At 40.8% G+C, this 18,547-nt stretch overlaps 1 protein-coding gene and 1 pseudogene across 2 annotated transcripts in view; both read right to left on the minus strand.

Annotated features, from left to right (window-relative positions):
- The window catches only part of WWC2 (WW and C2 domain containing 2), a 213,537-nt gene that overhangs the window by 78,838 nt on the left and 116,152 nt on the right, over positions 1-18,547 (minus strand). For both annotated transcript variants that reach the window (XM_073643338.1, XM_073643348.1), the window contains exons 6-8: positions 13,935-14,064; positions 13,127-13,273; positions 7,128-7,201 (exon numbers count right to left, since the gene is read on the minus strand). In XM_073643338.1, coding sequence (XP_073499439.1) covers positions 7,128-7,201; positions 13,127-13,273; positions 13,935-14,064 — 351 coding nt within the window. The remainder of the gene's footprint in view (positions 1-7,127; positions 7,202-13,126; positions 13,274-13,934; positions 14,065-18,547) is intronic.
- Positions 15,741-15,825, minus strand: LOC141174724 (U2 spliceosomal RNA; annotated as a pseudogene).

The following is an 18,547-nucleotide window of genomic DNA, read 5'->3' on the forward strand; positions in this document are numbered from 1 at the left end:
AGGTAACTGGAAGTATTATCTGCTATCCAATTAATAACCTGTTCACACTGATCAGTTCGCAATACTGGTGTTGTAGTGTGCTTCCCTAGTAATTCGGTCAAGAAGTGGGAGCGAGAAGATGTGGCTGTTGGTTGTGGCACATTTTCACCTTGGCCACGGCCCCATCCTCTGCACGCACCATCACCAGAACGTCCAGTTCCACGTCCCTTGCCACGCGCCTTGCCCATTGTAAAGGAAGTAAAATAGCTTACACTCGCACCATCAATGGAAAAAGGGTAATAAAAAGTAGATTAGAACTGTGGAAGAGGAAAACCATAGTTCTATTTCTCTGGCCTACACCCGACTCTTTTAAACAATCCGAACAATCAGGGAGAAACTATTACTGTTTTTCTTTAAAGAAAAAATACCAAAAGCTGAATAATAGAGATTTTTTACCGTGGGATGGCAAAACCACAGTTATTGTTTACTGGGGTATACCAGACAATTTTAAATAGACATATTTGCGGCTGAACAGTGAGCGACACACTCAAACTGTTTTGTTTTTTTTTTTAGGTAAAAATGGCCCAAAAGTGGATAATACAGAGGTTTGAACCGTGGAACTGCAAAACCACACTTCTATTTCTCTGGCCTACACCAGACTCTTTTAAAAAAATATATTTGTGTCTGAACACTCACAGACACACTTTTTTTTTTTTTTTTTTTTGGGGAGGGGGGGGGGGGGGGACGACACCGAAAGGATTTAGATGAAAAAAAAAGGATTTTTCCTGGCCCCCGATACCTGGAGCTAAGTCCAGCAATTTCAGCAACAGGAGCAGCACACAGGACTGTAATGTAGAGTTTGCTGGTATAACCACTGCGTCTCCTATACACCCTGCCTGCCTGCCTGCCTGATATCTGGGATGGATATTAGTCCTGAGAAGGACTGTTTGTTTGATCTGGCAGCCTTTACAGACCCTACACTAACCATTTTGCAGTTTATATCTCTCCCTAAATCAGCAGCGCTGTCCCTACACTGTCTGATCCCAGCAGTCTGTGTCCAAGATGGCGGCGCCCGGTTTTAAATACTCGAGGTGATGCTGTGCGGCCAGCCAATCAATGTAATGCCCACAACCAACATGGCTGCGGCATTGCAGTGACTGGCTGGCAATCCCTGCCATGTTCATTGGCTCTGTAAAGAGCGCCAAACATGCAGGGCGGAGACCCGAGCTCCCGCCCGAGTAACCCAGAAATCCTCGGTGCTCGCCGAACATCCCAAGTAGCGTGATGTTCGGGCGAGTACCGAGCAGTGTCGAGCATGTTTGCTCAACACTAAAGATGATCAATACACAGGGCCGGCCTACGAAACCCCAGCAATCAACTGTTATAGAAGGAGGCCACATCTGGCAAGACAGGGGACATATACAGCAGTATTACATGGTTAACATACAGCCAGGCCTCCGTGCGTGAAGGGCAACAAGAGCACTGCTACAACTATGTGTCAACAAGATATTAACTAGTTCTAATAGCAAACAGCAGAACTGTGAATTCAGCTCCGGCTACACTACAGACTGTAACGAAGGAAGAGTATAAAATAAAGCATTGCATTTGCTGAAGTAGATCTATATTTTTATTTAAGTTGTATCTAAATTAAAACAAAAAGTTTTCAGACTTTTTTGCATTTGTTTACATATCAAAAATGACCATTAATAGTAACACTTAAGTCAATGAATTATCCTAAAAATCCACATCTTACACTAAATTGATGTTATGCAATAACCCAAGATGGATAATAGCTGCCATTAAATCAGGTGGTGGACTAGTTGGTGACTGGGTACTGAACCCCCTTCACCTTGAGGATAGGAGGCAGCACCAAAAGAGAACCCTTTAAATAATGAGTGAGTTAACAATGGATAGGATTAGCGGTGGGGTGTGTCTGTGTGCTGCCCGGTATATACAGTGGGGAAAATAAGTATTTGATACACTGCCGATTTTGCATGTTTTCCCACCTACAAAGAAAGGAGAGGTCTGTAATTTTTATCGTAGGTACACTTCAACTGTGAGAGGCAGAATCTTAAAATAAAAAAATACATAAAATCACATTTTATGATTTTTACTTAATTAATTTGCATTTTTTCCCATGAAATATGTATTTTATACAATAGAAAAACAGAACTTAATATCTGGTACAGAAACCTTTGTTAGCAATTACAGAGGTCAGACGTTTCCTGTAGTTCTTGACCACGTTTGCACACACTGCAGCAGGGATTTTGGCCCACTCCTCGATACAGATCTTCTCCAGATCTTCAGGTTCGGGGCTGTCACTGGACAACACTGGACAAAAGCATTTGACAAAGTATCTCACACCATCCTTATTGAAAAAATGACCAAGTATGCAATGGACCAGGCAACTGTTAGGTGGATTCATAACTGGCTTAGTGATCGGACTCAAAGGGTGGTTGTAAATGGCTTCACATCCAGCTGGATGAATGTCTCAAGTGGGGTACCACAGGGCTCCGTCCTGGGACCTGTATTGTTCAACATCTTTATCAATGATTTAGATGAAGGAATTGAGGGTAAACTGATTAAATTTGCTGATGACTCAAAGCTAGGAGGGATAGCTAATACTAGAGAAGAGAGAGAGAGGATTCAAAAAGACCTAAATAAACTGGAGCAGTGGGCAGCAACCAACAGAATGGTTTTTAACAGGGAAAAATGCAAAGTACTACATCTGGGCAATAAAAATGAAAAAAGCATATACAGAATGGGAGGAATAGAGCTAAGCAACAGTACATGTGAAAAAGACTTCGGTATACTAATAGATCATAGACTGAACATGAGTCAACAGTGTGATGCAGCAGCAAAAAAGGCAAATACAATTCTGGGATGTATTAGCAGAAGCATACAGTCTAGATCACGTGAAGTCATTATCGGTCTTTACTCCTCTTTGGTCAGACCTCATCTGGAATACTGTGTACAGTTTTGGGCACCACATTTTAAAAAAGACAGACAAACTGGAGCAAGTTCAGAGAAGAGCAACCAGAATGGTGACTGGTCTGCAAACCATGTCCTATGAGGAACGGTTGCAGGATTTGGGAATGTTTAGCTTGCAAAAAAGAAGACTGAGAGGAGACTTAATAGCTGTCTACAAATATCTCAAGGGCTGTCACATTGTAGAAGGATCATCTTTATTCTCATTTGCACAAGGAAAGACTAGAAGCAATGGGATGAAACTAAATGGGAGGAGACACAGATTAGATATTAGAAAAAACTTTTTGACAGTTAGGGTGATTAATGAGTGGAACAGGCTGCCACGAGAGGTGGTGAGTTCCCCTTCAATGGACGTCTTCAAACAGAGGCTGGACAGACATCTGTCTGAGATGATTTAGTGAATCCTGCTTTGAGCAGGGGGTTGGACCAGATGACCCAGGAGGTCCCTTCCAACTCTACCATTCTATGATTCTATGAACATTGAGTTTCTGCTCCCTCTAAGATTTTTCCATTGGGTTCAGGTCTGGAGACTGGCTGGGCCACTCCAGGACCTTCAAATGCTTCTTACAGAGAAACTCCTTAGTTGCCCTGGCTGTGTGTTTTGGGTCATTGTCATGCTGGAAGACCCAGCCACGACCCATCTTCAATCCCCTTACTGAGGGAAGGAGTTTGTTGGCCAAAATCTAGCGATATATGACCCCATCCATCCTCCCTTTAATACAGTGCAGTCATCCTGTTTCCTTTGCAGAAAAGCACCCCCAAAGTATGATGTTTCCCCCACCATGCTTCACGGTTGGGACAGTGTTGTTGGGGTTATACTCATCTATTTGCCTCCAAACACGGCGAGTGGAGTTGATAGCTAAAAGTTCTATTTTAATCTCATCTGACCACATGACCTTCTCTAATGTCTCCTCTGGATCATCCAGATGGTCATTGGCGAACTTCAAATGGACCTAGACATGTGCTGGCACGAGCAGGGGGACCTTGCTTGCCCTGCAGGTTTTTAATTTATGACAGCGTAGTGTGTTACTAACGGTAATGTTTGAGACTGTGGTCCCAGCTCTCTTCAGGTCATTGACCAGGTACTCCCGTGAAGTTCTGGGCTGATTCTGGAACTTTCTCAGAATCATCATTACCCCACGAGATGAGATCGTGCATGGAGCCCCAGAGCAAAGAAGATTGACAGTCATCTTGAGTTTTTTCAATTTTCTAATAATTGTGCCAACAGCTGTTGACTTCTCATCAAGCTGCTTGTCTATTGTCCTGTAGCCCATCCCAGCCATGTGCAGGTCTACAATTTTGCCCTTGGTGTCCTTAGACAGCTCTTTGGTCTTGGCCATGGTGGAGAGGTTGGAGTGTGATTGATTGAGTGTGTGGACAGGTGTCTTTTATACAGGTAATGAGTTCAAACAGGTGCAATTAATACAGGTAATGAGTGCAGAGTAGGAGGGCTTCGTAAAGAAAAACTAACAGGTCTGTGAGAGACCAAATTCTTGCCAGTTGGTAGGTGATCAAATACTTATTTCATGCAATAAAATGCAAAGTAATTATGTAAAAATCATACAATGTGATTTTCTGGATTTTTATTTAGATTGTCTCTCTCATATTTGTAGTGTACCTACGATAAAAATTACAGACCTCTCCATTCTTTGTAAGTGGGAAAACTTGCAAAATCGGCAGTGCATCAAATACTTATTTTTCCCACTGCAAGTAGTATACACAGTAGTATATACAGCGAATGGTTCGTTTCCTTTATTAGAAGTCCACAGTTCACAAATTTGTTTCCAGCTCTGGACAGGATCCTTCGCCAGGTGATGTCCGGAGCCAAAAACCAGACTGTGAACTTCTAATAAATGTAACCAACTATTCGCGGTTTATTCTTCTTACATACCGGGCAGCGCACTGACACCCCGCTGCTAATTAAATCAGTAATGTTTTACCTAAGTCTATATGAAGTACATTTACCCAACTACAAAACTCCAGAGTCACCTGTAACGTATTTCTAAAAAAGTAGAAAAAAAAAGGTGTCCTTAAGAAAAATAAAAAGCGAGTTAATGCAAGCTGTGCAAAAAAAATAAAAACGGAACAAAAAAATATAAAAAAACAAACCACATGCTGTATAAAATAAGAAAAAAAAAAAACAATATATAACAAAGCCCAACAATTAAGCAGAGCACCATTAGCCCTCGCTTACACAATGGAAAGTTTTTGTTGGCTATTCCTGCTGCCCACAGTGCGAGCTTAAAGCAGAGAAATGACAGATCTGCTCCAATTATCTCGCTGAAAAGTACCTTCAAAATACTAATCATGGAGAAAAAGAGATGGGCTGAGTAAGGACAAAGCAGTGAAAAATGTGCACTTATTCTGAACAATCTGGAGCTTTCAATGTCCATAAATAAAAAATTTAGCAAAGTGAAATGGAAAAAAAAAAAAAAAGTACAAAACAGTAATTTGTATTAATTCCATCACAGTTTTGTGGCTACTGATCGGATATGTGCGACACAAATTGATTGCAGCGATTATAAACCTGTTACCAGGGTAAACACCATACGCCCTGCAGATGGCCAGTGTATTACTAGACATTTATAACATCTGCTCTCCCCGACGTTCTGCTGCTATTTATTTTGATAAGTGAAAACCATTGCACGCTTCCAGCAATAACTGCAATCTTTGCCCATTTGCATAGTCCTAAATGCTTTTTTCTCTAACTTTGCTCATTTCTTTGCCCTCAGTTCATGGCACAACACTTTAGCCGCATTGCTGGTGTCCTGTATACAGGGAGAAGCCTCAGCTTGGAGCTCTGAGCATAGCCGATCACTTGTGCTATGGGTCACACTGAGGATCGGGTCACTAAATGGCTGAAAAAAGTGTGGAACGTGATGAGACATTTGATTTTTGGGTCATTTCAGCTGCTTCCACCTCTGCAGTTCAGGTAAACTATATGGCCAAAAGCACAAGAGCCTTTCCAATAAGGATTATTTAAAATAATAATAATATAAAATACAGAGATCATTCCAAGTCTCATTTCAAAAGGAATCTGTCCGCTCAAAATGACTGTTCAAACCAAGCGCATTCTCTCCCTCCCATTTATGTAATGTTTTCTTGTAAGCATTCTATAGATAGTTACTTTTTTCCCCTTATGTAGCCTGCGTAACAAGCATTTTTTTAAAAGGGATATTAAAAAGGCTTCACACAACACACCACAAGAGGCCAAAGCCATGTGTATATACAGATTGGTATTTGCAGTCTATATGACTGCAGGGTTTTTGGTTGTGAAAAATGTTTAAAAAAAAAAAAAAAGTTATATGCTGCATGTGAAATCCCAGTTTATGCATCTAAAACTTGGAAATATAATTTTGTCAGTAAAAAAAAACAACAAAAAAACAGTTTTGGGATCTGCAGCTACCTTGTCCAAAGCTTCTGAATGTTTATAAGGTGTACGACTCTCAGGGAAAAGGAGGATTGGGCATGTTGGATTTCAGCATGCACCTTCATTTGTTCCTATTTGTGAGAAGATGCTGCCACAAGTCTTTGGCAGCGATTTATTACCACTACTTATGTAAGAAGAGTCTGAGAGGATAGCAGTTGCTTAAATGTCATTAATGAAAGGTGTATATATCCCTTTAGGCCACATTCACACGTTCAGTATTTGGTCAGTATTTTATCTCAGTATTTGTAAGCCAAAACCAGGAGTGGGTGAAAAATGCAGAAGTGGTGCCTGTGTTTTTAATAGATTACATTCCCACTATCCGTTTTTTTACAATGAGTATTTCTGAAAAAATGCAAGTAACCTATTTTGCTTAATGGGTATAGAAAATCTGCAACATCAAAAACTCACCAAAAGCTTATCGTGGGAACGTAGCCTTATTCTTTTCCTCTGATTGTTCCACTGCAGATTTTAGCTTACAAATACTGATGGAAAATATTGACAAAATACTGAATGTGTGAATGTGGCCTTAGGCCAGTTTCAGCTGTAAATGCACTTGTAGTAGAGATACAAGTCTAAGAACCTGAACGGACAGCTTCATCGGTCCCTATGAAGTCAGTAATAAGCTCTGATATGGCCTTAATCTAGTAGTCATAGATCTGTCCACTAGAGGGCACCAAATGACAATTTTTGCAGCAGCGGACGCATGTTGCACCTTCATTCTTGACGTTACCTTCTTTTAGCTTCCTCGTATTGTAGGCTCAGCCTGACCTTCTCTGCTAGATTTGCTCGGCTCCTCATTCCAATCTGTAAATAAAATAAAGAAAAACTGTGGTTTATGCAATTGATGAAAACTGCTGTCTACTGAAATCCTAAAATCTCTACAGCGTTATAGCCAATACAGCAAGTTTTAGTCAAAGGAAATGTGGTGTAGCACTGCTGAATAGGAAGCGGTGAAGATCCCGCTGTGCCACCGGAAAAGTCTGATCAATGAGAAATCTGGTGTATTTTATGTTCACTAAGACGTATTCGAGGCGCCGAGTTACCAGGTTGTGACGAATACGGCGTTTCATACACATGTATTAGTGACACTGTCAAGAATTATTTCCCAGGAAAATAATAGAGAGGAAATAATCCCCGGATATAACGTTAGCTTCTCCGTCACCTCTGGTCTGATAATGGCTACGGATGATTTAAGCCATTAAAGTTCAAAAAAGTGACTATATCTCTATTAGTAAATAGACTTGATTAAAAGAGTCACCCCAAAATTTCTGTCTATGTAGTGAGGTCCTGCAGTCATACTCCCACGCATCTGTCATCTACTTTTTACTATCTTCCCAAGAGGAATGGGATGGGGTGTCATTACTTATTCTAGATGCACTGAATCAATATACAATGGCTATAACCAAAGTCAGCAGCCTATAATTCACATAAGGGTCAGTCATCTCGGTGTCAGGAGATGAGCAGAGCCTCTGTAGCATGATACTAGCAACACCTATCCCAAAAGGCTATTTTACCAGCAGCTTTACAGTTAATAGTGCAGCACAGAGGATACAGCTTTACATCATGTGCAGTGGAAAGATCCGCTTTTGTCGGGAGCTTCCTGGCTGTTGTGACCCTACATCTCACAATCACCTGTCCGCGCTCCTAGAGTCCTAATTGTACAGCAGCTGGAAGGTCACAGGTCACAGCTTATTCAGACCAATACATGTGCTGTTGCTAATCAACCACCGGGTGGCACTGTTCTATAATCAGATGATGCTTTGCAGACTACAGAGTCTACGAATTACATATGCAAATCCGTGCAGGGACAGATAGTAAAGGTGTATAATGCATTATTAGATCTATTGCAAATTTTTGATTTTTAGGACGTTTATGGTGAAAAAACACTCACTAATGCCGAAAGTCAAGGCTGTCCAACTAAATAGGAAAACTGCTCCGAAAAATTGTCAGTGGGAATCTGATTTTTTAGTAAAAATGGATGCACTAAGACAAGCTTATGCACTACTTTTCTTCATTTTTTTTTTTTTTTTTTTTTTTTTTATTAACAAATTAAAAATATGGAAAATAAAAAGTTGTGTTTCTACATTTTGAGAACTGTGCAATGTTTTGGGACTGTCCAAAGTCACTGCTCTATCCACGTGCATGCCAAATCTTACACTCTGTGTACTCTTGACCTAAGTGGGGGCTTTTCCACTATAAAATTGTAACAAAAGAAAAAAAAAATGGCAAATGTAAAAATTCTTTTACAACCGTACATACATATATACATACACATAAATATAAATATATAATATACACACACACACACCATATATTAAATTATGTATAGGCATAGCTGGGAAGGGCAGTGTTAAATCCCAGCTCTGCAGGGTCTTGATTAGATGCACCTGCAGGGTTTCTCTAAAGAAGCAGGAAGTAGCTTTATAGGAGTGGCAGTCTCTGGAGGGAGTGTCTGTCTGCTGGATGTTGAGCAGAATCGAATGCGTCAGTGACCAGCGAGAGTGTCAATCTGCTGGGGAAGCAGAGCAGATTGGAGGCGTTTTGGAAAGGAGAAGAGGCCGTGTGCAGAGAATCGTCAGTATTGGGCTGCGTGCCCACTATGCGTTTTTCAAGCGTTTTTAATGCAGAATTTCCGCAGCGTAAACGCTTGAAAACACTTGGTAATCCGTGCTCCATGATCTCCAATGAAAATCCGCATGTTCTGTGCACATGCTGCGGAATTTTCCGCAGCGGATTTTCCTTGCGTAAAAAATCCGCAGCATGTCCATTATTTGTGCGTTTGAAAAACGCAAGTCAAATCCGCATGTAAAAACGCTGCAAAAACGCTTGAAAAACGCGTGTAAAATCTGCAAGCGTTTTTACTGCCAAGAACATGCAGAAACGCAGCGGAAATTTTCTGCTTCAATTCTGCATCGTAGGCACATACCCTCAGTGGTTGATATGGACAATAGCTGTTTTGTTTGACTGAGCTGGGGCTAGCTCAGCGGTGTATGAGTAGCCAGGATCCGGCACGTGTTTGGACCAAAACATACACACACACCTGAAAAAATAAAGTGTATGTGTGGACCTGGACCACAAAGAGTGATGACAGTCTCAGTACAGTGCTGTGGAATGTGATGGCGCTATATATGTAATGGGAAATAAATATTCAATCATGCTCTGAATTTTTAAGTCTTAAAATCTCCCAAAAGATTTTTTTTTTGCAACATGCAAAGAGAACAAAAGCGACCACAAATGGAAAGGCACAACCACTAATTAATGAGGAAAGTGCAAAAATACACCAGACTCTCAAATTACCCACATGCTTATCCTAAATGTGACTAGAATGGCAATAAAATTTTTAAAGGACAGGTATATTCTAAAAAAAAAAAAAAAAAAAAAAAAAAAACAGCAGAGTAGGAATAAAGATTATTGGAAAGCAATTTGCTGAACAGCGGCCAAGGAAAGTAGAGCGATTTCTAAAAGAGGTTAGAAAAATAATAGGGATAGAGAAGCGGCTTCGTTTCACAGTCTGAGAAGAACGTATTTGATCATGAGAATATTGGTTTGCAGTACTTAAAAATGACATTTCTGCCAATGTCAAAAAGGGCATTCTCTTTTTATCAAGAAAAAAAAAACACATAATGGCACCCCCTATATTTGTATCTTAAGCAATGAGTGAAGAGGAGGGCCCGGCAGAGCGTTTTAAACATAGTGACCCTTCATAGTAACTGATGGACACCTATAATAATGCATTACAATTCTGTCTCGTCTGTTTTCTAGGAACATGGAGTAATTCAGAGAATATCCGCTTTCCCACACTATGTACGTTATAATAAGTAACCCAGCCAAGTGCGCAAACTGGTATGCGAGAGTAAAATAGCTCTTGCATAAATGAAATAAATGGAATTATAGAGATAAGATCAGCATGTGGGCCAGATAAACCCATTTTGGCCGCGCTGAATTTTTGATCATCAGGTAACTTGGAGGTTTTGAAAGGTGATGTCAAATATTTTCCCGCGGGAGAATTGTAGTCACATCCCAACCATGGTCATCTGAATGTCCACGAAAATTTGTTATTGGCTCAACCTTTGTACTAAAATAAAGGGGGGGGGGGGGGGAGTAATTCACAAAATGGAGACTGTCCATTAGAAATCAGCCTTAGAAAATATGCACTTTGGGAGACAGAAGTTGAGTGGTTGAGTTTCACTGGCACATCCCCCATTCAGCGCTGTGGAGCGTCGAGGTGGTAAAAGTACAAGAAAAACTGCACTAGTAATAGGCCTGCAATGTAAAATGGCAATAAACACTCTAAATTCCATATAAAGCAAGCAGTAACACATTTATGTGCGACAAATTGATCCATTTCGACCTGGGACTACTGTAATTACTGGTACGAGAGCTAATTGCATCTTATCACAAGAACGTGAGTTACACGGCATAGACACCTAACCAAGAAACTCATATCTGCTCCTACAAATCCCTATATCTTATTATAGTACTGTATGACTGAGATACACATCTATAGATATGATATATATCTACATATACACACACACACGGCCATTGCCCATGAGGAATGGACTAGGATTCCTCAAGAAGACTGCCAGAATTTGGTGTCTGACTGTGCTTAACAGCTGGAGCAGGTCATAACAGCCAGAAGGACTCTACTAATTACTAAAGACGCTTATGCGGGGGTTGAATAATTATGAGACAATTATAAGCAATCATTAAAAGTTGCATTTTGTGATGAATTTGGAGAAACCACTCGTTACATTAGATGCATTCAACCATTTGTTTTGCTCTTGTTTAATTGTAGGACAATTCATTGTATATTCTCCCCTTGTTTGCGTGGGTTTCCTGCCGGTTCTCCGCTTTCCTCCCACACTCCAGAGACATACTGATACTGATTGGGGCTCACAATCTAGATTCCCTATGAGGACAGTCATGATAATGTCTAATAAAGCTCTGCTGAATTAAAGGCACTATATAAGTGAGTAAAATAAATTATATATAGAATATAATATATATATACACACATACATACAGTGGCTTGCGAAAGTATTCACCCCCCATGGCTTTTTATCTATTTTGTTACATTACAACCTGCGTTTAAATAATTTTGTAATCCGATTTATGTGTGATGCATCAACACTAAATGGTCCAAGTTGTTGAAGTGAAGTGAGAAAAATATAGCCATAAATTAAATTTATGGGATCAAATAACTAAAAATTGGCATGTGCATGTGCATGTGTATTCACCCCTTTTGCTAGGAAACCCCTAAAAATTACTGCTGATTGCAATTATCTTCAGAAGTCACATGCTTAGTGAAAGGAAGTCCACTTGTGTGCAATCTAAGTGTCACATGTCTGTCAGTATATACACAGCTTTTCTGAAAGGCGACAGAGGCTGCAACACCATTAAGCAAGAGGCAGCACTAACCAACAAACACATGAAGACCAAGGAGATCTACAAACAAGTCAGGGACAAAGTTGATGAAAAGTGAAAAAAAAGTTGATGAAAAAAAAAATATCCCAATCTCTGATGATCCCCCGGAGCACCATCAAATCCATTATCAAATGGAAAGTACATGGTACCACAACAAAACCATGGTACCCACCAAAACTCTCACCCCGGGCAAGGAGGACATTAATGAAAGAGGCAGCACAAGACCAAAAGATAACCCTGAAGGAGCTGCAGAGTTCCCAAGCAGAGATTGGAGTATCTGTCCATATGACCAAAATAAGCCATACACTTTATAGAGGTGGCTTTTATGGAAGACTGGGCAGAAAAAAGCATTTTCTTACAATTTGTGTGTGTAAGGCTCAATTTCAGTTTGCCTAAAGACATGTGGAAGAATCCCCAAATGTATGGAGGAAGGTGCTGTGGCCAGATGAGACCAAAATTGAACTTTTCAGGCCAACAAAGTAAACACTATTTTTGACACCAAACCAACACAGCTCATCACCCCAAGAACACCATTCCCTCAGTGAAATGTGGTGGTAGCATCATTCTGTAGGGATGTTTATCAGCAGCAGGGACAGGAAAAATGGTCAAAGTTGAGAAGATGGATGGAGCAAAATACAGGAATATTCTTGAGCAAAACCTGTTTTAGTATGTCAGTGATTTGAGACTGGGACGGAGGTTCAGCTTCCAAAAAGGCAATGGCCCAAAGCATACTGCTAAAGCAACACTTGAGTGGTTTAAGGGGAAAAGTGTAAATGTTTTGAAGCGGCCTAGTCAAAACTCAGACCTTAATCCAATAGAGAATCTGTGGTCAGACTTGAAGATTGCTGTTCACCAGAGGAAACCATCTAACTTGACGGAGATGGAGCAGTTTTGTCTTCAGGAATGGACAAAAATCCCAGTGGCAAGATGTGGAAAGCTCATAGAGACTTATCCAAAGCGACTTGCTGCAAAAGGAGGCTCTACAAAGTACTGACTTTAGGGTGGTGAATAGTTATGCACATTGAAGTTCTCAGTTATTTTGTCCTATTTGTAGTTTGCTTCACAATAAAAAGAAAAACAAATGTTCAAAGTGGTAGGCATGTTTTTACAAGAATTGATGCAAACCCTCAAAACAAACAGTGAAATTCCAGGTTGTGAGGTAGCAAAAACAAACAAATGCCAAGGGGGTGAATACTTTTTCAAGTCACATATATATATTAAAAAAAAAATAACTACTCTAAACCAAACTTCTGATGGAGCAGATCAGTTGACTGACGTCAGTACAAGCAGCACATAACTTACGTCCCCAGAAATATCGGTCTGTGAGCCAGCATCCAGCGTCTGTCTGGACAGAGACAAATGAGAGTTGGTGAGGTTAGATGTTAAGTCAGGCTCTGATCTTCCTCTGCCTTGTTCTAGATGAAATCGTTCCTTCAGCTTTGCGAGGCTCTAATAACACAAAGCAGAAAGTGCACGTTATGACTAATGCAGGAGGAAAAACAGATGAAAACAAATAGAAATAAATATGGTGTTTCATCTCTACAGGAGGACATAACTAAGGAAGGCTGACAGAACCATGGAAAGTGGGGAGCTAATTTACGCCGGCCTTCATAGAAAAACAATGGTAAAGTGTGTTTTATAGATAGAATAGGGCACATGAAGCGCGTGCATTAAAGATGTGCTGAGCGAAGTACGCCATCCCACGAGCATAAGGCACACTACATCAAAGTTCTATGTAAGGTTTTTCGGCTCCGCCAGATAATTGGATCTTCTTTGAAAAAACGTAGGTATGATCACGTTTTTTGCAACCGGTAGCCAGGGATAAAATGGGTTGCCGTGGCTGACAACATGCACAGGCTTTTCAAGATGAAGTGAAAATTCAGGACTGATGACAGAGTATCTACACTACCGCTTCCTGACAATTGCAATTATATTCAGGGTCTCCTCAGACTAAATTTTATAAAGCATTCATGCCTATGCCTCTTCTTTCTACTTCCAATATTCCATCAATACCACACATATCACGGTCATGGACGCAGATGTTACACAAAGAATAACACCGTGTTCACGCCGATGTACGTTCACATATTAAATCAGCAACCCCACAAACCTGCATGAGGTCCTGCTTCTCCTTCTCCCCAGTGTTGATCGCCTTCCTTATGCTTTTCAGTTCCGAGAGGATATCCTTTGCTTCTCGAAGCTCATAGCCACTCTGCCCTCCTGACATTTTTTGGTCAATACTATGAGAAAAGAGAAAAATATATTTTATCTTGACTAACAAAACATGCATGTAAATAAAAAAAATTAAAAAAAAAACAATATGTAGAAACTCTGGAAACAATTTGCAAACAGAAAATGGATTGTGGCATAAAATTGAGCATTTCCCATACATGCAGACAGGGCACGTTCCATCTCCAAAACTGAAAACACCATTAAATTCTGTTCCAGAGACTCCAGGCAGAAACCATTGACTTTTATAGGGTCAATTGGAGTTCAGTTTTGTTTTGTTTGTCTTATTTGTAGAACTTGAAAACTAAGAATATAAAGTCATTGCACAGTAGGGTATTCAGAGTAAGCTGCATGGAAATCGACAAGTACAGTAACCAAGCAAACCATATTCGTGGTAAGGGGAAAAAAAAACACTATAATAGCTTCTACGTAATGCAATTAAAATTGAAGTGATATTAAAATATAAAGAATAAAAAAAATTAAATATAAGGGTTTCTCTGTACAAATTATATTGATAGGGTGTCCTTAGGATAGGTCATCAATATTGGATAAATTGGGGTGCTACTCCCCCAGAGAATCAGCTATTAGCTCCTTCAGCAGCCGCTATCATGGAATGGAGTTTTGCGGTACTACTCCATTCATTGTATACATCCTCCGCCAGATCAAAAATCTGATTGGTTAGGGGTGCCCGATGTTGAACCACCACTAATCCAATAGATAGGTTATCGGTATTTGCCCAGAGAACCCCTTTAAGATAGGTCACCCAATATTGAAATAGGGTACAGATGATGAAATGGGTTACACGTGACCAAGTAGCATACCATACAGTAGAAGGTACCAATGCTAGTCCGGGTGGAAAAACAAAAAGGATATGGCCTTAAATAGTATCCTGAATTGTGGTCATGTAGAACAAGCCCAAAACATAAAAAAAAAAAAAAAAATTTGAGAGCCCGAATTCGTGTCTTTACTCGAGTGCGCTTAAAGAAGTGACAAAGTGCCACAAAAGAGTGCACTAGGATTCTGGTCTCTTGAAACCCTCTTCAAAAGGAGAAGGGTCCCCCAAACCTTTCCCAGTTGCTCCAAGCCAGAAGGCCACAGCGAGGAACAGGAACTAAAGGTCTCCCTTAGCCAAAGGAGACCCAATCTTACTTCCAGCCGAAACAAGGAACTGGGCGCCTAAGACTAAGCTCCTCTCCCAGGAGAGGGGAGCCACAATACCCCCCTCCCAGAAGAGGGGGGCCTCAATGCACCCCCCCAAAAGAGCGGAGCCAGGCAGAAGCGGAACCTGGTGGCCACGCACAGCCCCCGGATCGGACAAGAGAGGAACCCATAAGGGAACCGCATCACGAAAAAAACCTAGTGACAAAAGTGGAGACACGTAAACAGGTGACAGAAAGTGACAAAAATATAATAAAATAAATAGTGAAGATTGCTCAGTGTACTACTGACCAAACCTCCGTCCGTGAATTTAAAAAATTCACCATCCCAAGACCAAAAAAAAACAGAAAAGGGAGTTCGCAAACCCAGCGAGTTAAGGCACCCCAGGGTCACCATTCCTGGGGCACTCCACACTTCAGGCTTTCAATCTTCCTCGGCCCAACGGTGTCGATCCTTAGGGGCCATGCTTTCCACCAGATGACTATACGAGCCACCTGGGGTACTAACAAGCATACCAAACCCAGTGAGCATTGTATCAACTAGAGCGGGCTGATCTTTTCCCGCCTTTTCGAAAGATACTACACTTGATCTTAGCCAAAAGGCCGAGAAGCGATTAAAATCGAAGTCGATCGCAGCATTGCGGGGGCGAGGGGAGGTGATCGCAGATACTCACCTCCTCTTCCAGCTTCCAGCGCTGTCTGCAAAGGCTTCCCGGGTGTTGCCATCACGACCCGATGTCATCATGACAACATCCGGGTCACCAGACAGCAGGAAGATTGTTTGGACATGCGCAGTGCATCTCCAAACAATCTTCTCCCTGTCCGGCGCTGACAGCCTGCATGGCACAGGGATGGTGCTGCATTCCTGTGCCATGCAGGCGATCAGAGAAAAAAAAGTGAAAGTCCATGAGTGGGACAAAGTAATAAACTATATAAGCTTCCAGAAAGTGAAAAAAATAAAAAAAATAAAAAAAATATTAAAAAAAAATAAAAAAAATAATCCACCAAAAATAAAAATATAATGTACCCATCAATAAATATTATTATAAAAAAAAAAATAAAAAAAACAATAAAAGTACACATATTTGGTATCACCGTGTCCGGAACAACCTGACCTATAAAACTGTCCCACTAGTTAACCCCTTCAGTGAACACGGTAAAAAAAAAAAAAAAAAAAAATGAAGCAAAAAACAATGCTTTATCACCATACCGCCAAACAAAAAATGGAAGAACACGCGATCAAAAAGACAAATATAAATAAAAATCGTACCGCTGAAAACGTCATCTCGTCCCGCAAAAAACAAGCCGCCATACAGCTCCATCATCCGAAAAATAAAAAAGATATAGCTCTCAGAATAAAGCGATGCTAAAAAATAATTTTTTCTATAAAATTGCTTTTATTATGTAAAAGTGCAAAACATAGAAAAACAATATAAATGTGGTACCGCTGTAAAACGTACCTACCCGAAGAATAAAGCTACCTTATCAATTTTACCACACGCGGAACAGAATAAAAAAAAACAAAAAAAACAATTCTTGAATTGTTGGTTTTTGTTTATTCTGCCTCCCAAAAATCGGAATAGAAAGCGATCAAAAAATGTCACGTGCCTGAAAATGGCACCAATAACAACGTCAAGTCATCCCGCAAAAAACGAGCCGTCACATGACTGTCTGCCAAAATCTGGAAAAATTATAGCTCTCAAAATATGGCGATGCAAAAACTAGATTTTACAAAAAATGCGTCTTTTAGTGTGTGACAGCTGTCAGTCATAAAAACCCCATATGATTCTGGTATTGCCGTAATCACACCGACCCGAAGAATAAAGTCGTCTAATCACTTATACCGCACAAGGAACGGCGTCAAAAATAAACTCTTGGGTTAGGATTGGGCTAGGGTTAGGGCTGGGTTTGGGGCTAGGGTTGTGCTAGGGTTAGGGCTGGGGTTAGGATTTTTTTCAAAAGTAAGAAAAAAAGATGACGATATGGCGACTAGTGTTGAGCGCAAGTGCTCGCTACTTGAGTTTGCATCGGGTGCTCTGGTATGCATTGACTATCGTGGGTATTTGAGTGACATGCTCGAGTCTCTGTTCCATATGCTTCGCGGCCAAAAAAACTTTATGGGGATTGCCTGCCATGCACGAGCGATCCCCGCATGTTTTTTTTTGGGTGTCTAATAACCGTGAAACATGCGGAGCAGGGACTCGAGCATGTCACTCGAGCACACGCTGTACATGGTGCATACCTGAGTACCCGATGCAAACTCAAATAGCGAGCATTTGCGCTCAAGACTGATGACAACTTATTCAATATGATGACCTAATGTAAACAAATTCTGTGTCGTACCTCTGGGTTCAAAATGTTCACTATACACCTTAATAAAATCCTTGGGGGGTATAGTTTCCAAAATGGGGTCACTTGTGGGGGAGCTCCACTGTTTAGGCACATCACGGGCTCTCCAAACGCGACATGGTGTCCGCTAACAAATTGAATGGATAATAGTCTCAAATTGTTAGCGAACGCCATGTTGCGTTTGGAGAGCCCCTGTGTGCCCAAACATTGGAGCTCCCCCACAAGTGACCCCATTTTGGAAACTAGACCACCCAAGGCACCTATCTAGATACATAATGAGCACTTGGAACCCCCAGGTGCTTCACAAATTGATTCATAAAAATGAAAAAGTGAAAAAAAAAAAAAACACTTTTTCATTTTTACGAATCAATTTGTGAAGCACCTGGGGGTTCCAAGTGCTCACTATGCATCTAGATAGGTGCCTTGGGGGGGGTCTAGTTTCCAAAATGGGGTCAATGTTTGGGCACACAGGGGCTCTCCAAACACAACATGGCGTCCGCTAATTATTCAAGCAAATTTTACAATCAAAAAGTCAAATGGCGCTCCTTCCCTTCCGAGCCCTGCCGTGCACCCAAACAGTGTTTTTTCCCCAAATATTGGGTATCTGCGTGCCCAGGGGAAATTGCACAACAAATTTTGGGGTCCATTTTTTCTTGTTACCCCTGTGAGAATAAAAAAAATGGGTCTAAAGTAACATTTTTGTGAAAAAAGTTAAATGTTCATTGTTTTCTTCCACATTCAAAAAATTCCTGTGAAGCACCTGAAGGGTTAATAAAGTTCTTGAATGTGGTTTTGAGCACCTTGAGGGGTGCAGTTTTTAGAATGGTGTCACTTTTGGGTATTTTCTGTCATAAAGACCTCTCAGGCTAAGTGCACACGATGCGTATTTGAAGCGGAAATTTCCGCTTCATTTCCGCATGTCCTTTTTCCTGGAAAACGCATGCGGAATTTGGCATGCGTTTTTCGCACGTAATTCGCGCGTTTTGCA

The sequence above is a fragment of the Phyllobates terribilis genome, unplaced genomic scaffold (genome assembly GCF_046119375.1).
Source record: "Phyllobates terribilis strain yellow unplaced genomic scaffold, ASM4611937v1 Scaffold_1__5_contigs__length_1240528914, whole genome shotgun sequence".
Lineage (NCBI taxonomy): Eukaryota > Metazoa > Chordata > Amphibia > Anura > Dendrobatidae > Phyllobates > Phyllobates terribilis.